Genomic DNA, 14,773 nt, shown 5'->3' on the forward strand with positions numbered 1-14,773 from the left:
GGGTACAAAATTAGGGCCTGTTCTCTTTTTTATCATGGTAAATGACCTTGTTTCTAAGTGGGCAACGCGTGCCAAATATGTAGATGACTTGAAAGTCCTGGAGATAATCCCAAGGAACTCGCCATCTTACATGAAATATATTGTGAATGACATCCAGGATTTCGCTTTCAGTAACAACATGAAATTAAACCCGGCCAAGTGTAAGTCGATGTCGATTGACTTCCAATACAATAGTTGTACGTATCCCCCCATTACCACCGGTGGTATCCTCATTGAACGTGTCAAATCATTTAAACTACTCGGTGTCTATCTTTCTGAGAACCTGTCATGGGGGGTCCACTGCGACTATATAATCAAGAAAGCCAACCGACGATTATATGCTTTAAGAACACTTAAGAAATGTGGTGTACCCGTAAAAGATATGGTAACTGTATACTGCTCACTAATTCGATCTATCACTGAATATGCCTCAGTCATTTTTCCAAATATTCCGTGTTACCTCTCTGAAGCACTGGAAAAGATCCAGAGGAGAGCACTTAAAATAATTATATCTGGTTGCCAATACCAGGATGCTCTGCGGCTGTCTGGCCTCCAGACACTAGAGGACCGTAGGCATCTTGCATGTGAGGCCTTCATGAAAAACTTGAATCGCCAGAATCCGCTTTACCATATAGCAGATAGTAGAAGATCGAGAAAGACTAACTGTTACCGAGAAAGACTAACTATTACCAGCAGACGCATAGATTTAAGAAATGTCACACTAAACGTTTTTCTGAATTTGTCACTGTTAAATATTTGTATTGTTTGAATTAGTAAATGTTGCGCTTAGCCTGTAATTCAGCTCTCACGCTGCTAAAGGTTAAACATACCTATCCTACCTACCTATCCTATCCTAAACTCTATTAGTATATTGGATTTGTGAGGTGAATGTGCTCAATGTAGTGTCCCGATTCCCTTCCTTTAATTCATATTACATTACATAATTTGCTAGGGGGGGGGGGGGGGGGTTGTAATTTTCTTTCTGTTGGGTTATTGGGTAAGTTCGGTAAGTGCATTAAAACTTTTTATTGATTGACACAACAAATTAAAAAATATAATCAGCAAATAAACATCTTCTGGCGGCTGGGATATTGACTGATAATGTCCAAGAATAAGAAATGGTACGGGAAATAAACAGTTGGCGAAGAAGCTACGAGTCATTTCATTTTTCATGCCACAAGACGTGTGCAAACTTGAGAGCTACGAGTCATTTCATTTCTCATGCCACAAGACGTGCGAACTTGAGAGCTACGAGTCATTTCATTTCTCATGCCATAAGACGTGTGCGAACTTGAGAGCTACGAGTTATTTCCTTTCTCAGGCCATGAGATGTGTGCGAACTTGAGAGCTACGAGTCATTTCATTTCTCATGCCATAAGACGTGTGCGAACTTGAGAGCTACGAGTCATTTCATTTCTCAGGCCACAAGACGTGTGCGAACTTGAGAGCTACAAGTCATTTCATTTCTCATGCCATAAGACGTGTGCGAACTTGAGAGCTACGAGTCATTTCATTTCTCATGCCACAAGACGTGTGCGAACTTGAGAGCTACGAGTCATTTCATTTCTCATGCCATAAGACGTGTGCGAACTTGAGAGCTACGAGTCATTTCATTTCTCAGGCCACAAGACGTGTGCGAACTTGAGAGCTACAAGTCATTTCATTTCTCATGCCATAAGACGTGTGCGAACTTGAGAGCTACGAGTCATTTCATTTCTCATGCCACAAGACGTGTGCGAACTTGAGAAAACCATTTAATTGCCGCGCGCGAAATGAAACACGTTGTGATTGGCTGTGATACTGTTATTGAAGATATGATTAGCTGAATCACAAACTGCCAATGCAGCCTTAACTTCGAGTGAGCGGGACTTTTAAAAGAATACAAAAACTTTTTAAGTAGAATAAAAGCTATAAGCCTAAAACATGCGTTCGAAGTGGTGGATTTACACCTAGGCTGTTTATTGCAGCCGTTAAAAGCAGAGTAAATCCATTCACACAACAACCTGTTGAGTACATTCACGGCGTATTTAGTTGACTTTTTCTGTTTTCTGGTGTCGCTTCGGCTTTGCCAGCTTTGTCGCTTCGTCGTTTGATTGTTTTCTATCATTTTTCTGGTATGAAAAACGAGTTGTCCAAAGTACAGATATCACTTTGGCTTGACGTTATTGCCTGATATTTTTCCTGTGAAAATGTACACGTATTGACCAAAGAATGAGCGCGCATGAAAATTTCATTTCTAGTATAGAATTTATCAAGTCTTTTGATGAGTTTGATTTTGTTGCTTGGTACAACAATGTCATTTAAGCAATCAAGCGCGGATATGGCAGTGGGGGGGAGTGGGGGGAGGGCAAGGATATTGAGCTATCACTTTTTGCTACGTCTAAGTACAGCAGGGTGAGACATGATACTTTTACATAAGAAGATGAGAACTCTCAATTTCTCTTCTGGTACTATTGAGCCTGTGGTGAATCGTCGTTAACAATTCATTGCTTACCTCTGGTGCCTAGACAAGTCATATTTGTGTTTTTCTTTTGGTATACTAAAAAAGAAAATGTTTTGGGTTTCTATTTTGCTTCTCATAGTTATAAAAGTTTCCATAGAGGAAAATTATGCCCCGTTAAATGAATGGTCACCTAAAATTCACGATGACTTAAAGGAATGGATCGAGAAAGTTTATTCAAATCAAAGTGACAAAAGAGCAGAAGAAAGTGCTGATGTAGTACACGTCTTTGGACAAAGTCATGACAATGCTGAACACGAAGTCAATGTTTCGCAAGTCTCAAATCCTGACAAATTATTGAACGTCTTGAAAAGACTTGAGCACTTGATCAACGGGAACATCGTGAAATCACCAACACAAAGTATTCACACATCTTTTGAACCTATAGTCCGCGGATCGATGCTAGAACTTCCTGTTAATTTTACGTCCGTACAAAGATTAGGAACGGCTGACAAAAAGCAGTGGGGATTCAGTTTTATCCATTTCTGCAGAGAGGCAAGCAAATTGGTCGAGTATCACAAGCACGTTAAAATTGATGCTTATAGAAAATCAACCCTGCCGGTAAGCATTCTTGAAAAAGGCGCATTCAACAAGAATTTTACAACCGCCGGACATTTATTCGGAAACAAGCACCAATTTACGAAGCAAACTCATAATGCCACTGTGTCAGGAAGACAGTTCTTGACGTCGAATCAATCTATGCTGAAGCCGGATACTGCGTACAGAATCTTCACGAAGACAAAAGGTATGCAAACATCTGTTTACAAAAAAACCTCAGCGAAAACGGAAGTAAGTCCATTTTGTGCATTTGGCCTCTCATCAGACGGATTCCAAAAAAAACGGTTCATCCATGGGTCCCAGTGTCTGCCTTACCATGGGACAAATTCAAGTCAATTTCTTTCCTGCTAATCAACCTTCCAACTAGTTTATGGTCTATGACCCTTTGTAATTTCATATTGATCTACCGTGATCACAGCACTGACTTTCTTAGTCATATGAAGGTTGCGGTTCATCACGAGTCCGCTAAAATACATATTTATTCGCTTACTCCATTAAAACTAATGACATATTTTTCCTTAAGTAACGCCTGTCGTAGACGGCAACTATTACTTGATCAAGTTCAAAACGAACCAAAGCGAGGCTCTGCACTGCCTCGGTATGGATTCCAGCGGTGGACTCCAAGTGACGTCATCAAGGTGTCTCTTCTTCTCTGCTCACTATCCAGGCCTGCAGGTCAGAGGGGGCGTACTGCCAGCGGTCTCACTAGAATGCGCATGCTCGCCAGGCTACTACATCAACCGTGACAGCAGCAGGATAACAATAAGAAAGCGGATCATAAATCCCAATTATGGTACGATATGTCCTAATTAGAGAGGTAAAAAATCCCAATAATGGTACGATATGTCCGACTAAGGGATGTCATTAAACCCAATAATGGTACGATATGTCCGACTAAGAGATGTCATTACACCCAATTATGGTACGATATGTCCGATTAAGAGATGTCATTAAACCTAATAATGGTGGGATATGTCCCACTAGAGGGGCCATCAACCCCTCTATATATTTCCTTTAGGAATTTGTTCTAAATAAAAAGCGAGTCTTCAGTGTACTGAATACAAGTTGTTTAAATAAGTTAAGATGATGTTTTCTTCTCAGATATCGACTCCACATTTTATTTCAAACCTGTCCACGGCGAAAACGCATTCCAACTTCTTGGAAATCATCTCAGGCAGGTCGTTTGTAAAAGTTCCACGGACGTACAGCGACTAGTCTTACATCCCTTAGGAAGTCACTTTAATAATGATGGATGCAAAGTTGTTCTGCATCCAATAGCACCAGGCGAGAATCCAATACAAAACTGTCAATGGAACACAAACAAAAAACAAGGTAAGGTTAGGTATGGTGAGGTGAGGCGGGGTGAGGCGAGGCGAAGTGCAGTGAGGTGAGTGGGTAAGGCGAGGCGAGGCGAGGTGAGGTAGGTTGAGATGATTTGGGGTGATGTGAGGTTGAGGTTGAGGTGAGGTGAGGTTGAGATGATTTGAGGTGAGATGAGGGTAACGAAAAAGCTAGTCAGAGTTTCTATGGGCTTTATTCAGGATTCGTGGTCGTTATGTGTATGTTATTCATGCTCTGACTATTTACAAACTGACCCCAGTGTCATATATCATTACTGTGATATCCGGGGCACGTGGGGGAGCAGTTACTGATTGCATAACAAAATCACTAATAACAAATCATTAACTTAACATAACAATATTGTTACAATAAGGTGAGGTGAGGTGTCATAAGGAGGTGAGGTGAGGTGTTATAAGGAGGTGAGGTGAGGTGTCATGAGGAGGTGAGATGAGGTGAGGTGTCATGAGGAGGTGAGGTGAGGTGTCATAAGGAGGTGAGGTGAGGTGTCATAAGGAGGTGAGGTGAGGTGTCATGAGGAGGTGAGATGAGGTGAGGTGTCATGAGGAGGTGAGGTGAGGTGTCATAAGGAGGTGAGGTGAGGTGTCATAAGGAGGTGAGGTGAGGTGTCATAAGGAAGTGAGGTGAGGTGTGGTGTGGTGATTTGAGGTGCGGCGAGATGAGGTGAGGTGTCATGAGGAGGTGAGATGAGGTGTGGTGTCATGAGGAGGTGAGGTGAGGTGTCATAAGGAGGTGAGGTGAGGTGTCATAAGGAGGTGAGGTGAGGTGTCATAAGGAGGTGAGGTGAGGTGTCATAAGGAGGTGAGGTGAGGTGTCATGAGGAGGTGAGATGAGGTGAGGTGTCATGAGGAGGTGAGGTGAGGTGAGGTGTCATGAGGAGGTGAGGTGAGGTGTGGTGTCATGAGGAGGTGAGGTGAGGTGTCATGAGGAGGTGAGGTGAGGTGTGGTGTCATGAGGAGGTGAGGTGAGGTGTGGTGTCATGAGGAGGTGAGGTGAGGTGTGGTGTCATGAGGAGGTGAGGTGAGGTGAGGTGTCATGAGGAGGTGAGATGAGGTGAGGTGTCATGAGGAGGTGAGGTGAGGTGAGGTGTCATGAGGAGGTGAGATGAGGTGAGGTGTCATGAGGAGGTGAGGTGAGGTGAGGTGTCATAAGGAGGTGAGGTGAGGTGTCATAAGGAAGTGAGGTGAGGTGTGGTGTGGTGATTTGAGGTGCGGCGAGATGAGGTGAGGTGTCATGAGGAGGTGAGATGAGGTGTGGTGTCATGAGGAGGTGAGGTGAGGTGTCATAAGGAGGTGAGGTGAGGTGTCATAAGGAGGTGAGGTGAGGTGTCATAAGGAGGTGAGGTGAGGTGTCATAAGGAGGTGAGGTGAGGTGTCATGAGGAGGTGAGATGAGGTGAGGTGTCATGAGGAGGTGAGGTGAGGTGTGGTGTCATAAGGAGGTGAGGTGAGGTGTGGTGTCATAAGGAGGTGAGGTAAGGTGTCATGAGGAGGTGAGGTGAGGTGTGGTGTGGTGTCATGAGGAGGTGAGGTGAGGTGTCATGAGGAGGTGAGATGAGGTGAGGTGTCATGAGGAGGTGAGGTGAGGTGTCATAAGGAGGTGAGATGAGGTGAGGTGTCATGAGGAGGTGAGGTGAGGTGAGGTGTGGTGTCATGAGGAGGTGAGGTGAGGTGTGGTGTCATGAGGAGGTGAGGTGAGGTGTCATAAGGAGGTGAGGTGAGGTGTCATAAGGAGGTGAGGTGAGGTGTCATAAGGAGGTGAGGTGAGGTGTCATAAGGAAGTGAGGTGAGGTGTGGTGTGGTGATTTGAGGTGCGGCGAGATGAGGTAAGTTGAGGTGAGCAGGTTAGTTGAGGTGAGCAGGTGAGGTGAGATAAAGTTGGATGAGGTGAGATAGAATGTAGTTTAGTCGAAGGAATAAAATGCGCCACAAACAGCCTCCTGAATTAGCTTTTTGGGGGGTTGAGGGGGAGAAAACCGAAAAAGCCAGAGAAGATGCGAGAACTAACTAACTCACTTCCCACCGCAACCGTTGTGGTGTGAGCTTGTGTGTTGGGGGGTTGTGAATTGAGGTGAGGAAAGGTAAGGTAGGGTATAGTAAAATAAGGTGTGGAAAGGGGAAGTGATGTATGCTCTATTGATTTTTTAATATTCTAAATAATAGGGCAAAGTAAAGCTTTCCAGTTTCTATGACTGAAAATTGTTGATTAGTTTGGGTAACCATTTTTCTTTCATCTTTTCAGAATTCTGCATTTCCTTAAATTTAATAAACTCTGCAGAGCGAGAAATCAAGTTAAAATCGAGCATCAAAACGTCTGAGTACATCATAAAAGGCCGCGAGTTCCGCTTAACGACGTACATCCATCACCCTCAAGACCATCCAAAAGTGTTATTCACCGCAAGAGAGGACTCGAATGAAGTGTTTGTGCTGCTAAATGGATCGCGGCAACTTAACATCCCTATCACACGCGACTGCACCGAGTTCACGAGAGTGATCATTACTACAAAGCCACGTGAGTACCAAGTCACGTGAGTACAGAGTCACGTGAGTAACAAGTCACGTGAGTACCATGTCACGTGAGTACCAAGTCCATGAGTACCAAGTCGAGTGAGTACCAAGCCACGCGAGTACCGAGTCACGTGAGGTACCGAGTCACGTGAGTAACGAGTCACGTGAGTACCAAGTCACGTGAGTACAAGTGATCATCACTATTAAGTCACGTGAGTACTAAGTCACGTAAGTAAAAGTGATCATCACTATCAAGTCACTCGAGTTCCGAGTCACGTGAGTACAAATGGTCATTACTTTCAAGCCACGTGTGTACTACAAGAAAAAAAAAATCGGCCCTTGAACGCCAGTGCAGTCAGTACCTTATCGTGGTCCAGGTTCGAATCAGGGTGATCTTGGAATTTTCCAAATTTATTCTTTGATTCGAGCAGGTTACAAATGAGGCGAAGTAATGTCTTCCATATTCCCTGTCTACGCGGACACTAAAACGGAGGTCTCGTACGTGAAGGAGTTTCACGAAGCCTGTCACGTGATACAGATGGTGCTCGCATGTGGGGGTAGTTGTATTTGATAATCCATTTTTAGTTACAGTGCTTGTGTTCCCGCTCCAGTGGAAGATTCAGTAGGCGAAGGGACTGGGCTGCCATAAAGATTAGACTGTTTACCTCCCGCAGTATGTCTATTATATTGACCTACCCCTTCACCACAGGCCGTCTTACGTCGTTCCTCTCCCTGTGGCGAGCAGAGCAATCAAGTTATGCTTAAACAAAACGGTGGACTGTGTTGACCTAAGGACCGCGCTAGAACGTATTATTCTCTTATTTTTACTGACGCTCGCCAAAGGAGGGCGCCTGGAATTAAACAAAACTTTCCTTGTGTAATTCCAGAAAACTCGTATTATTTCTATCTGGTGAACCATCTTGGCATTCCCCTTCATCTTAAAGCGAACAGTTCTGATGATGGTACAGAGCCTCTTCGTAGCCCCAAGATGAAGGTTCATGTCCAACGTTCTGGCGAAGGGTGGATTATGAAGGCCGAGCCTGCAGACAAGAAGCGCAGCGGAGTTACTGTTGAAGATGATGATGATTATGAGCCGGTATTACCATACAGTTTTTATGCATAGTTTCAGGATTCTAATCTCCTGATTTTGTGTGTGGCTTTATAACACACGTTTCCTTCCATTTCCTTCCATGCTTTTGTCTGTTACAACTAGTGGTCCAGGGACAAATCACACAACAATCTTCTGTCCTTCAAATCATTACTCAAATTAATATTTCACAAATTATATGCCAACCAAGAAAAATCTAAATGTTCGTTGCTCGAATTGGCATAAACTGAAATGGTGTTTAACCTTTGCAAGGGGCTCATATCGGCGATGACCGCTAAAGAAGCTAAGGACAATTATTTAAAACAAATATGTTTGATATGCTTGAAGGGTTACCAGGAATACTCGGGCACCACGAGGCCTGCCGTACACGAGCTCAGCAAATCCATCCAGGCGGATGCCGAACACGAGCTCAGCAAATCCATCCAGGCGGATGCCGTACACGAGCTCAGCAAATCCATCCAGGCGGATGCCGTGAATGACTCCTCGCAAGCGTTGCACCTCATGTTTGACTTAGTCGACCCCAATGGACATTCTGATCCAGTCTTTGGAAACGACCCCAAAATACATTTCAAAGCCGTAAATCACGGGAAGACCTTCCACATACGAGAGTCACCTCATCAAGTCACAGGTATGATCGTAGTCGGCGGCGAAATTACTTACCTCCTAACCTCACTGATCTGTGAGGTAAGTGGACTGAGGTTCAGTTACTTCAGTCATCTCATGACGTCATGGGCAGCAGCTCATGACGTCACAGGTACAGTTATCTTGTGACTTCTTGGTACAATCTGCCCAAGGCGTCATAAGTTATCGTCTACCCGTGTTGTCATAGGGTACAGTGAGTCCACGACGTCCTGTTACAAGTATTGAAATACTGCCAAGGAAGTCTATCAAACAGACACTTGAAGTAAATAAAACAAACATCAAGTTAAGGGAAATGTTTTAGATACTCTACGAGTAGGAAGGAAGGAGGAAGGAAGGAGGAAGGAAGGCTGGTAGAATTATCTCCCCCAAGAAAAAGATAACGATTATTAAACATGTAAATAATTAAATTTATGCATTGAACCAAAGACATGCAAATTATTGAACATGTAAATATGGTACCACTGACTCGGCCGGTACCCAGTCCACCTCCAATACTTAACCATAATTACTTATTCATCGCTGTCTTCTCTCTTCCAGACATGCTTTCCAGGAACCTTAGTGGCGTGACGCTGAAAAAGTTTGATAACATCCCCGGCGACAGGATTAAAAATTTGATTGATAGCAACAACTACCCCTACTTCCCATCATCCTCTTTGATTATTAGCCATTTCTCGGAACCGGAGGACTGGGGAGACCACTATGGCTCTTCTATCGAGGGTTTCTTTGTACCACAGCAAGATGGAAATCACGTATTCCATTTAGGTACGTTATCAATATAATGATGATCACGTATTCCATTTAGGTACGTTATCAATATAATAATCACGTATTCTATTTGGGTACGTTATCAATATAATAATCACGTATTCTATTTGGGTACGTTATCAATATAATAAGCACGTATTCTATTTGGGTACACTATCAATATCATGATGTCATGTATTCCATTTAGGTACATTATCAATATCATGATGTCACGTATTCCATTTAGGTACGTTATCAATATCATGATGTCACGTATTCCATTTAGGTACGTTATCAATATCATGATGTCACGTATTCCATTTAGGTACATTATCAATATCATGATGTCACGTATTCCATTTAGGTACGTTAACAATATCATGATGTCACGTATTCCATTTAGGTACGTTATCAATATCATGATGTCACGTATTCCATTTAGGTACGTTATCAATATCATGATGTCACGTATTCCATTTAGGTACGTTATCAATATCATGATGTCACGTATTCCATTTAGGTACGTTATCAATATCATGATGTCACGTATTCCATTTAGGTACGTTATCAATATCATGATGTCACGTATTCCATTTAGGTACGTTATCAATATCATGATGTCACGTATTCCATTTAGGTACGTTATCAATATCATGATGTCACGTATTCCATTTAGGTACGTTATCAATATCATGATGTCACGTATTCCATTTAGGTACATTATCAATATCATGATGTCACGTATTCCATTTAGGTACGTTATCAATATCATGATGTCACGTATTCCATTTAGGTACGTTATCAATATCATGATGTCACGTATTCCATTTAGGTACGTTATCAATATCATGATGTCACGTATTCCATTTAGGTACTTTATCAATATCATGATGTCACGTATTCCATTTAGGTACGTTATCAATATCATGATGTCACGTATTCCATTTAGGTACGTTATCAATATCATGATGTCACGTATTCCATTTAGGTACGTTATCAATATCATGATGTCACGTATTCCATTTAGGTACGTTATCAATATCATGATGTCACGTATTCCATTTAGGTACGTTATCAATATCATGATGTCACGTATTCCATTTAGGTACGTTATCAATATCATGATGTCACGTATTCCATTTAGGTACGTTATCAATATCATGATGTCACGTATTCCATTTAGGTACGTTATCAATATCATGATGTCACGTATTCCATTTAGGTACGTTATCAATATCATGATGTCACGTATTCCATTTAGGTACGTTATCAATATCGTGATGTCACGTATTCCATTTAGGTACGTTATCAATATCATGATGTCACGTATTCCATTTAGGTACGTTATCAATATCATGATGTCATGTATTCCATTTAGGTACATTATCAATATCATGATGTCACGTATTCTATTTAGATACGTTATCAATATCATGATGTCAACTTTGTGTATAGCAATATATATATAATGCGTGAGTGCAGGCGTTCATATAACAGTGCTCAATACATAGGTGTAGAGCGGGATATATCTTGGTTTGTAGGAAAAAAACAAGCGAACTACCGTTTCATCTCTACAAGCCTGTTTCGTGGTTGCCCACTCATCAGGAGATTTTCTGATGAGTGGGCATGCACGAAACACGCTTGTAGAGATGAAACGGTAGTTCGCTTGTTTTTTTCCTACAAACCAAGCAATATATATATATATTATATTTATTATATGGCTACGGTAGTACGCGCGCTGTGATTGGCTAATTGGTAGTCGTGACATTCCCTTCTGTTTTTTTTTAATTTTTTCCCCTTAAAAACTGCAAAATGAGCGACAGCGAACATTCTAGTAGCGAATTCTAACACCCAGAAGAAGCAGAAATGGTTGGTTGGCGTGCAGTCTTTTTACGTATCCGGAGCGGGACATTTTGTGAGCTTTTTTGTGTTGTTTTGTTCGATTGCACGAATTTTGCTAAGACAAAATCTACCAAAACACCAAAGACACAAAAAAAAAAATGGGAATGGACGACCACTCTGAGTCGGAGTTTTATTATCCTGGAGAGATTGAAGAGGAAAATTTTGACAAAAAGAAAAACAATAAGATGACGAGCCGGCGAGCGCAACCGATAGCCAAGAAATACAAAGTCGATACGCCAAAGCCTCAGTTTGATATTTCCCGGCATGGCCTCACTCTCGGTTAGTAAGTAGTAAATATTTGTGTATTTTAGCGAGTGATATCCATGAGCTTGTGTATTTAAGCGAGTGATATCCATGAGCGTGTGTATTTTAGCGACTGATATCCATGAGCTCGTGTATTTTAACGAGTGATATCCATGAGCGTGTGTATTTTAGCGACTGATATCCTTGAGCTTGTGTATTTTAGCGAGTCATATCCATGAGCTTGTGTATTTTAGCGAGAGATATTAATGAGCTTGTGTATTTTAGTGAGTGATATCCATGAGCTTATGTATTTTAGCGAGTGATATCCATGAGCGTGTGTATTTTAGCGAGTGATATCCATGAGCTTGTGTATTTTAGCGAGTGATATCCATGAGCTTGTGTATTTTAGCGAGTGATATCCATGAGCTTGTGTATTTTAGCGACTGATATCCATGAGCGTGTGTATTTTAGCGAGTGATATCCATGAGCTTGTGTATTTTAGCGACTGATATCCATGAGCTTGTGTCTTTTAGCGACTGATATCCATGAGCTTGTGTCTTTTAGCGAGTGATATCCATGAGCTTGTTTATTTTAGCGACTGATATCCATGAGCGTGTGTATTTTAGCGAGTGATATCCATGAGCTTGTGTATTTTAGCGACTGATATCCATGAGCTTGTGTATTTTAGCGAGTGATATCCATGAGCTTGTATATTTTAGCGAGTGATTATCCATGAGCATGTGTATTTTAGCGAGTGATATCCATGAGCTTGTGTCTTTTAGCGACTGATATCCATGAGCTTGTGTATTTTAGCGAGTGATATCCATGAGCTTGTGTATTTTAGCGACTGATATCCATGAGCTTGTGTATTTTAGCGAGTGATATCCATGATCTTCTGTCTTTTAGCGACTGATATCCATGAGCTTGTGTATTTTAGCGAGTGATATCCATGAGCTTGTGTATTTTAGCCGGTGATATCCATGAGCTTGTGTATTTTAGCGACTGATATCCATAAGCTTGTGTATTTTAGCGACTGATATCCATGAGCTTGTGTATTTTAGCGACTGATATCCATGAGCTTGTGTATTTTAGCGACTGATATCCATGAGCGTGTGTATTTTAGCGAGTGATATCCATGAGCTTGTGTATTTTAGCGACTGATATCCATGATCTTGTGTATTTTAGCGACTGATATCCATGAGCTTGTGTATTTTAGCGACTGATATCCATAAGCTTGTGTATTTTAGCGAGTGATATCCATGAGCTTGTGTATTTTAGCGAGTGATATCCATGAGCTTGTGTATTTTAGCGACTGATATCCATGAGCGTGTGTATTTTAGCGAGTGATATCCATGAGCTTGTGTATTTTAGCGACTGATATCCATGAGCTTGTGTATTTTAGCGAGTGATATCCATGAGCTTATGTATTTTAGCGAGTGATTATCCATGAGCGTGTGTATTTTAGCGAGTGATATCCATGAGCTTGTGTCTTTTAGCGACTGATATCCATGAGCTTGTGTATTTTAGCGACTGATATCCATGAGCTTGTGTATTTTAGCGAGTGATATCCATGAGCGTGTGTATTTTAGCGAGTGATATCCATGATCTTCTGTCTTTTAGCGACTGATATCCATGAGCTTGTGTATTTTAGCGAGTGATATCCATGAGCTTGTGTATTTTAGCCGGTGATATCCATGAGCTTGTGTATTTTAGCGACTGATATCCATGAGCTTGTGTATTTTAGCGACTGATATCCATGAGCTTGTGTATTTTAGCGAGTGATATCCATGAGCTTGTGTATTTTAGCGACTGATATCCATGAGCGTGTGTATTTTAGCGAGTGATATCCATGAGCTTGTGTATTTTAGCGACTGATATCCATGATCTTGTGTATTTTAGCGACTGATATCCATGAGCTTGTGTATTTTAGCGACTGATATCCATAAGCTTGTGTATTTTAGCGAGTGATATCCATGAGCTTGTGTATTTTAGCGAGTGATATCCATGAGCTTGTGTATTTTAGCGACTGATATCCATGAGCGTGTGTATTTTAGCGAGTGATATCCATGAGCTTGTGTATTTTAGCGACTGATATCCATGAGCTTGTGTATTTTAGCGAGTGATATCCATGAGCTTGTGTATTTTAGCGAGTGATTATCCATGAGCATGTGTATTTTAGCGAGTGATATCCATGAGCTTGTGTCTTTTAGCGACTGATATCCATGAGCTTGTGTATTTTAGCGAGTGATGTCCATGAGCTTGTGTATTTTAGCGACTGATATCCATGAGCGTGTGTATTTTAGCGAGTGATATCCATGAGCTTGTGTATTTTAGCGACTGATATCCATGAGCTTGTGTATTTTAGCCGGTGATATCCATGAGCTTGTGTATTTTAGCGACTGATATCCATAAGCTTGTGTATTTTAGCGAGTGATATCCATGAGCTTGTGTCTTTTAGCGACTGATATCCATGAGCTTGTGTATTTTAGCGAGTGATATCCATGAGCTTGTGTATTTTAGCGACTGATATCCATGAGCTTGTGTATTTTAGCGACTGATATCCATGAGCTTGTGTATTTTAGCGAGTGATATCCATGAGCGTGTGTATTTTAGCGAGTGATATCCATGATCTTGTGTCTTTTAGCGACTGATATCCATGAGCTTGTGTATTTTAGCGAGTGATATCCATGAGCTTGTTTATTTTAGCCGGTGATATCCATGAGCTTGTGTATTTTAGCGACTGATATTCATGAGCTTGTGTATTTTAGCGACTGATATCCATGAGCTTGTGTATTTTAGCGAGTGATATCCATGAGCTTGTGTATTTTAGCGACTGATATCCATGAGCTTGTGTATTTTAGCGACTGATATCCATGAGCTTGTGTATTTTAGCGAGTGATTATCCATGAGCATGTGTATTTTAGCGAGTGATATCCATGAGCTTGTGTCTTTTAGCGACTGATATCCATGAGCTTGTGTATTTTAGCGAGTGATATCCATGAGCTTGTGTATTTTAGCGACTGATATCCATGAGCTTGTGTATTTTAGCGAGTGATATCCATGATCTTCTGTCTTTTAGCGACTGATATCCATGAGCTTGTGTATTTTAGCGAGTGATATCCATGAGCTTGTGTATTTTAGCGACTGATATCCATGAGCGTGTGTATTTTAG

General features: G+C 41.6%; 2 protein-coding genes across 6 annotated transcripts in view; one reads left to right on the top strand and one right to left on the bottom strand.

The window, feature by feature from the left end:
• The first annotated feature begins 2,500 nt into the window (after positions 1-2,500).
• LOC116607202 overlaps positions 2,501-14,773 on the top strand; it is a 29,931-nt gene continuing 17,658 nt past the window's right edge. For both annotated transcript variants that reach the window (XM_048731476.1, XM_048731477.1), the window contains exons 1-7: positions 2,501-3,284; positions 3,621-3,890; positions 4,199-4,429; positions 6,697-6,966; positions 7,850-8,058; positions 8,398-8,698; positions 9,250-9,474. In XM_048731476.1, coding sequence (XP_048587433.1) covers positions 2,591-3,284; positions 3,621-3,890; positions 4,199-4,429; positions 6,697-6,966; positions 7,850-8,058; positions 8,398-8,698; positions 9,250-9,474 — 2,200 coding nt within the window. In that variant the 5' untranslated portion in view covers positions 2,501-2,590. The remainder of the gene's footprint in view (positions 3,285-3,620; positions 3,891-4,198; positions 4,430-6,696; positions 6,967-7,849; positions 8,059-8,397; positions 8,699-9,249; positions 9,475-14,773) is intronic.
• LOC116609231 lies at positions 3,536-11,028 on the bottom strand. 4 transcript variants are annotated; one of them, XM_048731496.1, is made up of 4 exons: positions 8,731-11,028; positions 7,325-7,694; positions 4,226-4,400; positions 3,536-3,828 (listed from the first exon to the last, which is right to left on the bottom strand). In XM_048731496.1, the coding sequence occupies exon 1, from the start codon at positions 10,889-10,891 to the stop codon at positions 9,581-9,583; it is 1,311 nt and encodes a 436-aa protein (XP_048587453.1). In that variant the 5' UTR covers positions 10,892-11,028; the 3' UTR covers positions 3,536-3,828; positions 4,226-4,400; positions 7,325-7,694; positions 8,731-9,580. The 4 variants fall into 4 exon arrangements, with proteins under 4 accessions (XP_048587453.1, XP_048587452.1, XP_048587451.1 ...); XM_048731495.1 differs by lacking the exon at positions 7,325-7,694; XM_048731494.1 differs by having other exon boundaries at positions 3,536-3,825; positions 7,325-11,028.

The sequence above is a fragment of the Nematostella vectensis genome, chromosome 8 (assembly GCF_932526225.1).
Source record: "Nematostella vectensis chromosome 8, jaNemVect1.1, whole genome shotgun sequence".
Taxonomy (NCBI): Eukaryota; Metazoa; Cnidaria; class Anthozoa; order Actiniaria; family Edwardsiidae; genus Nematostella; species Nematostella vectensis.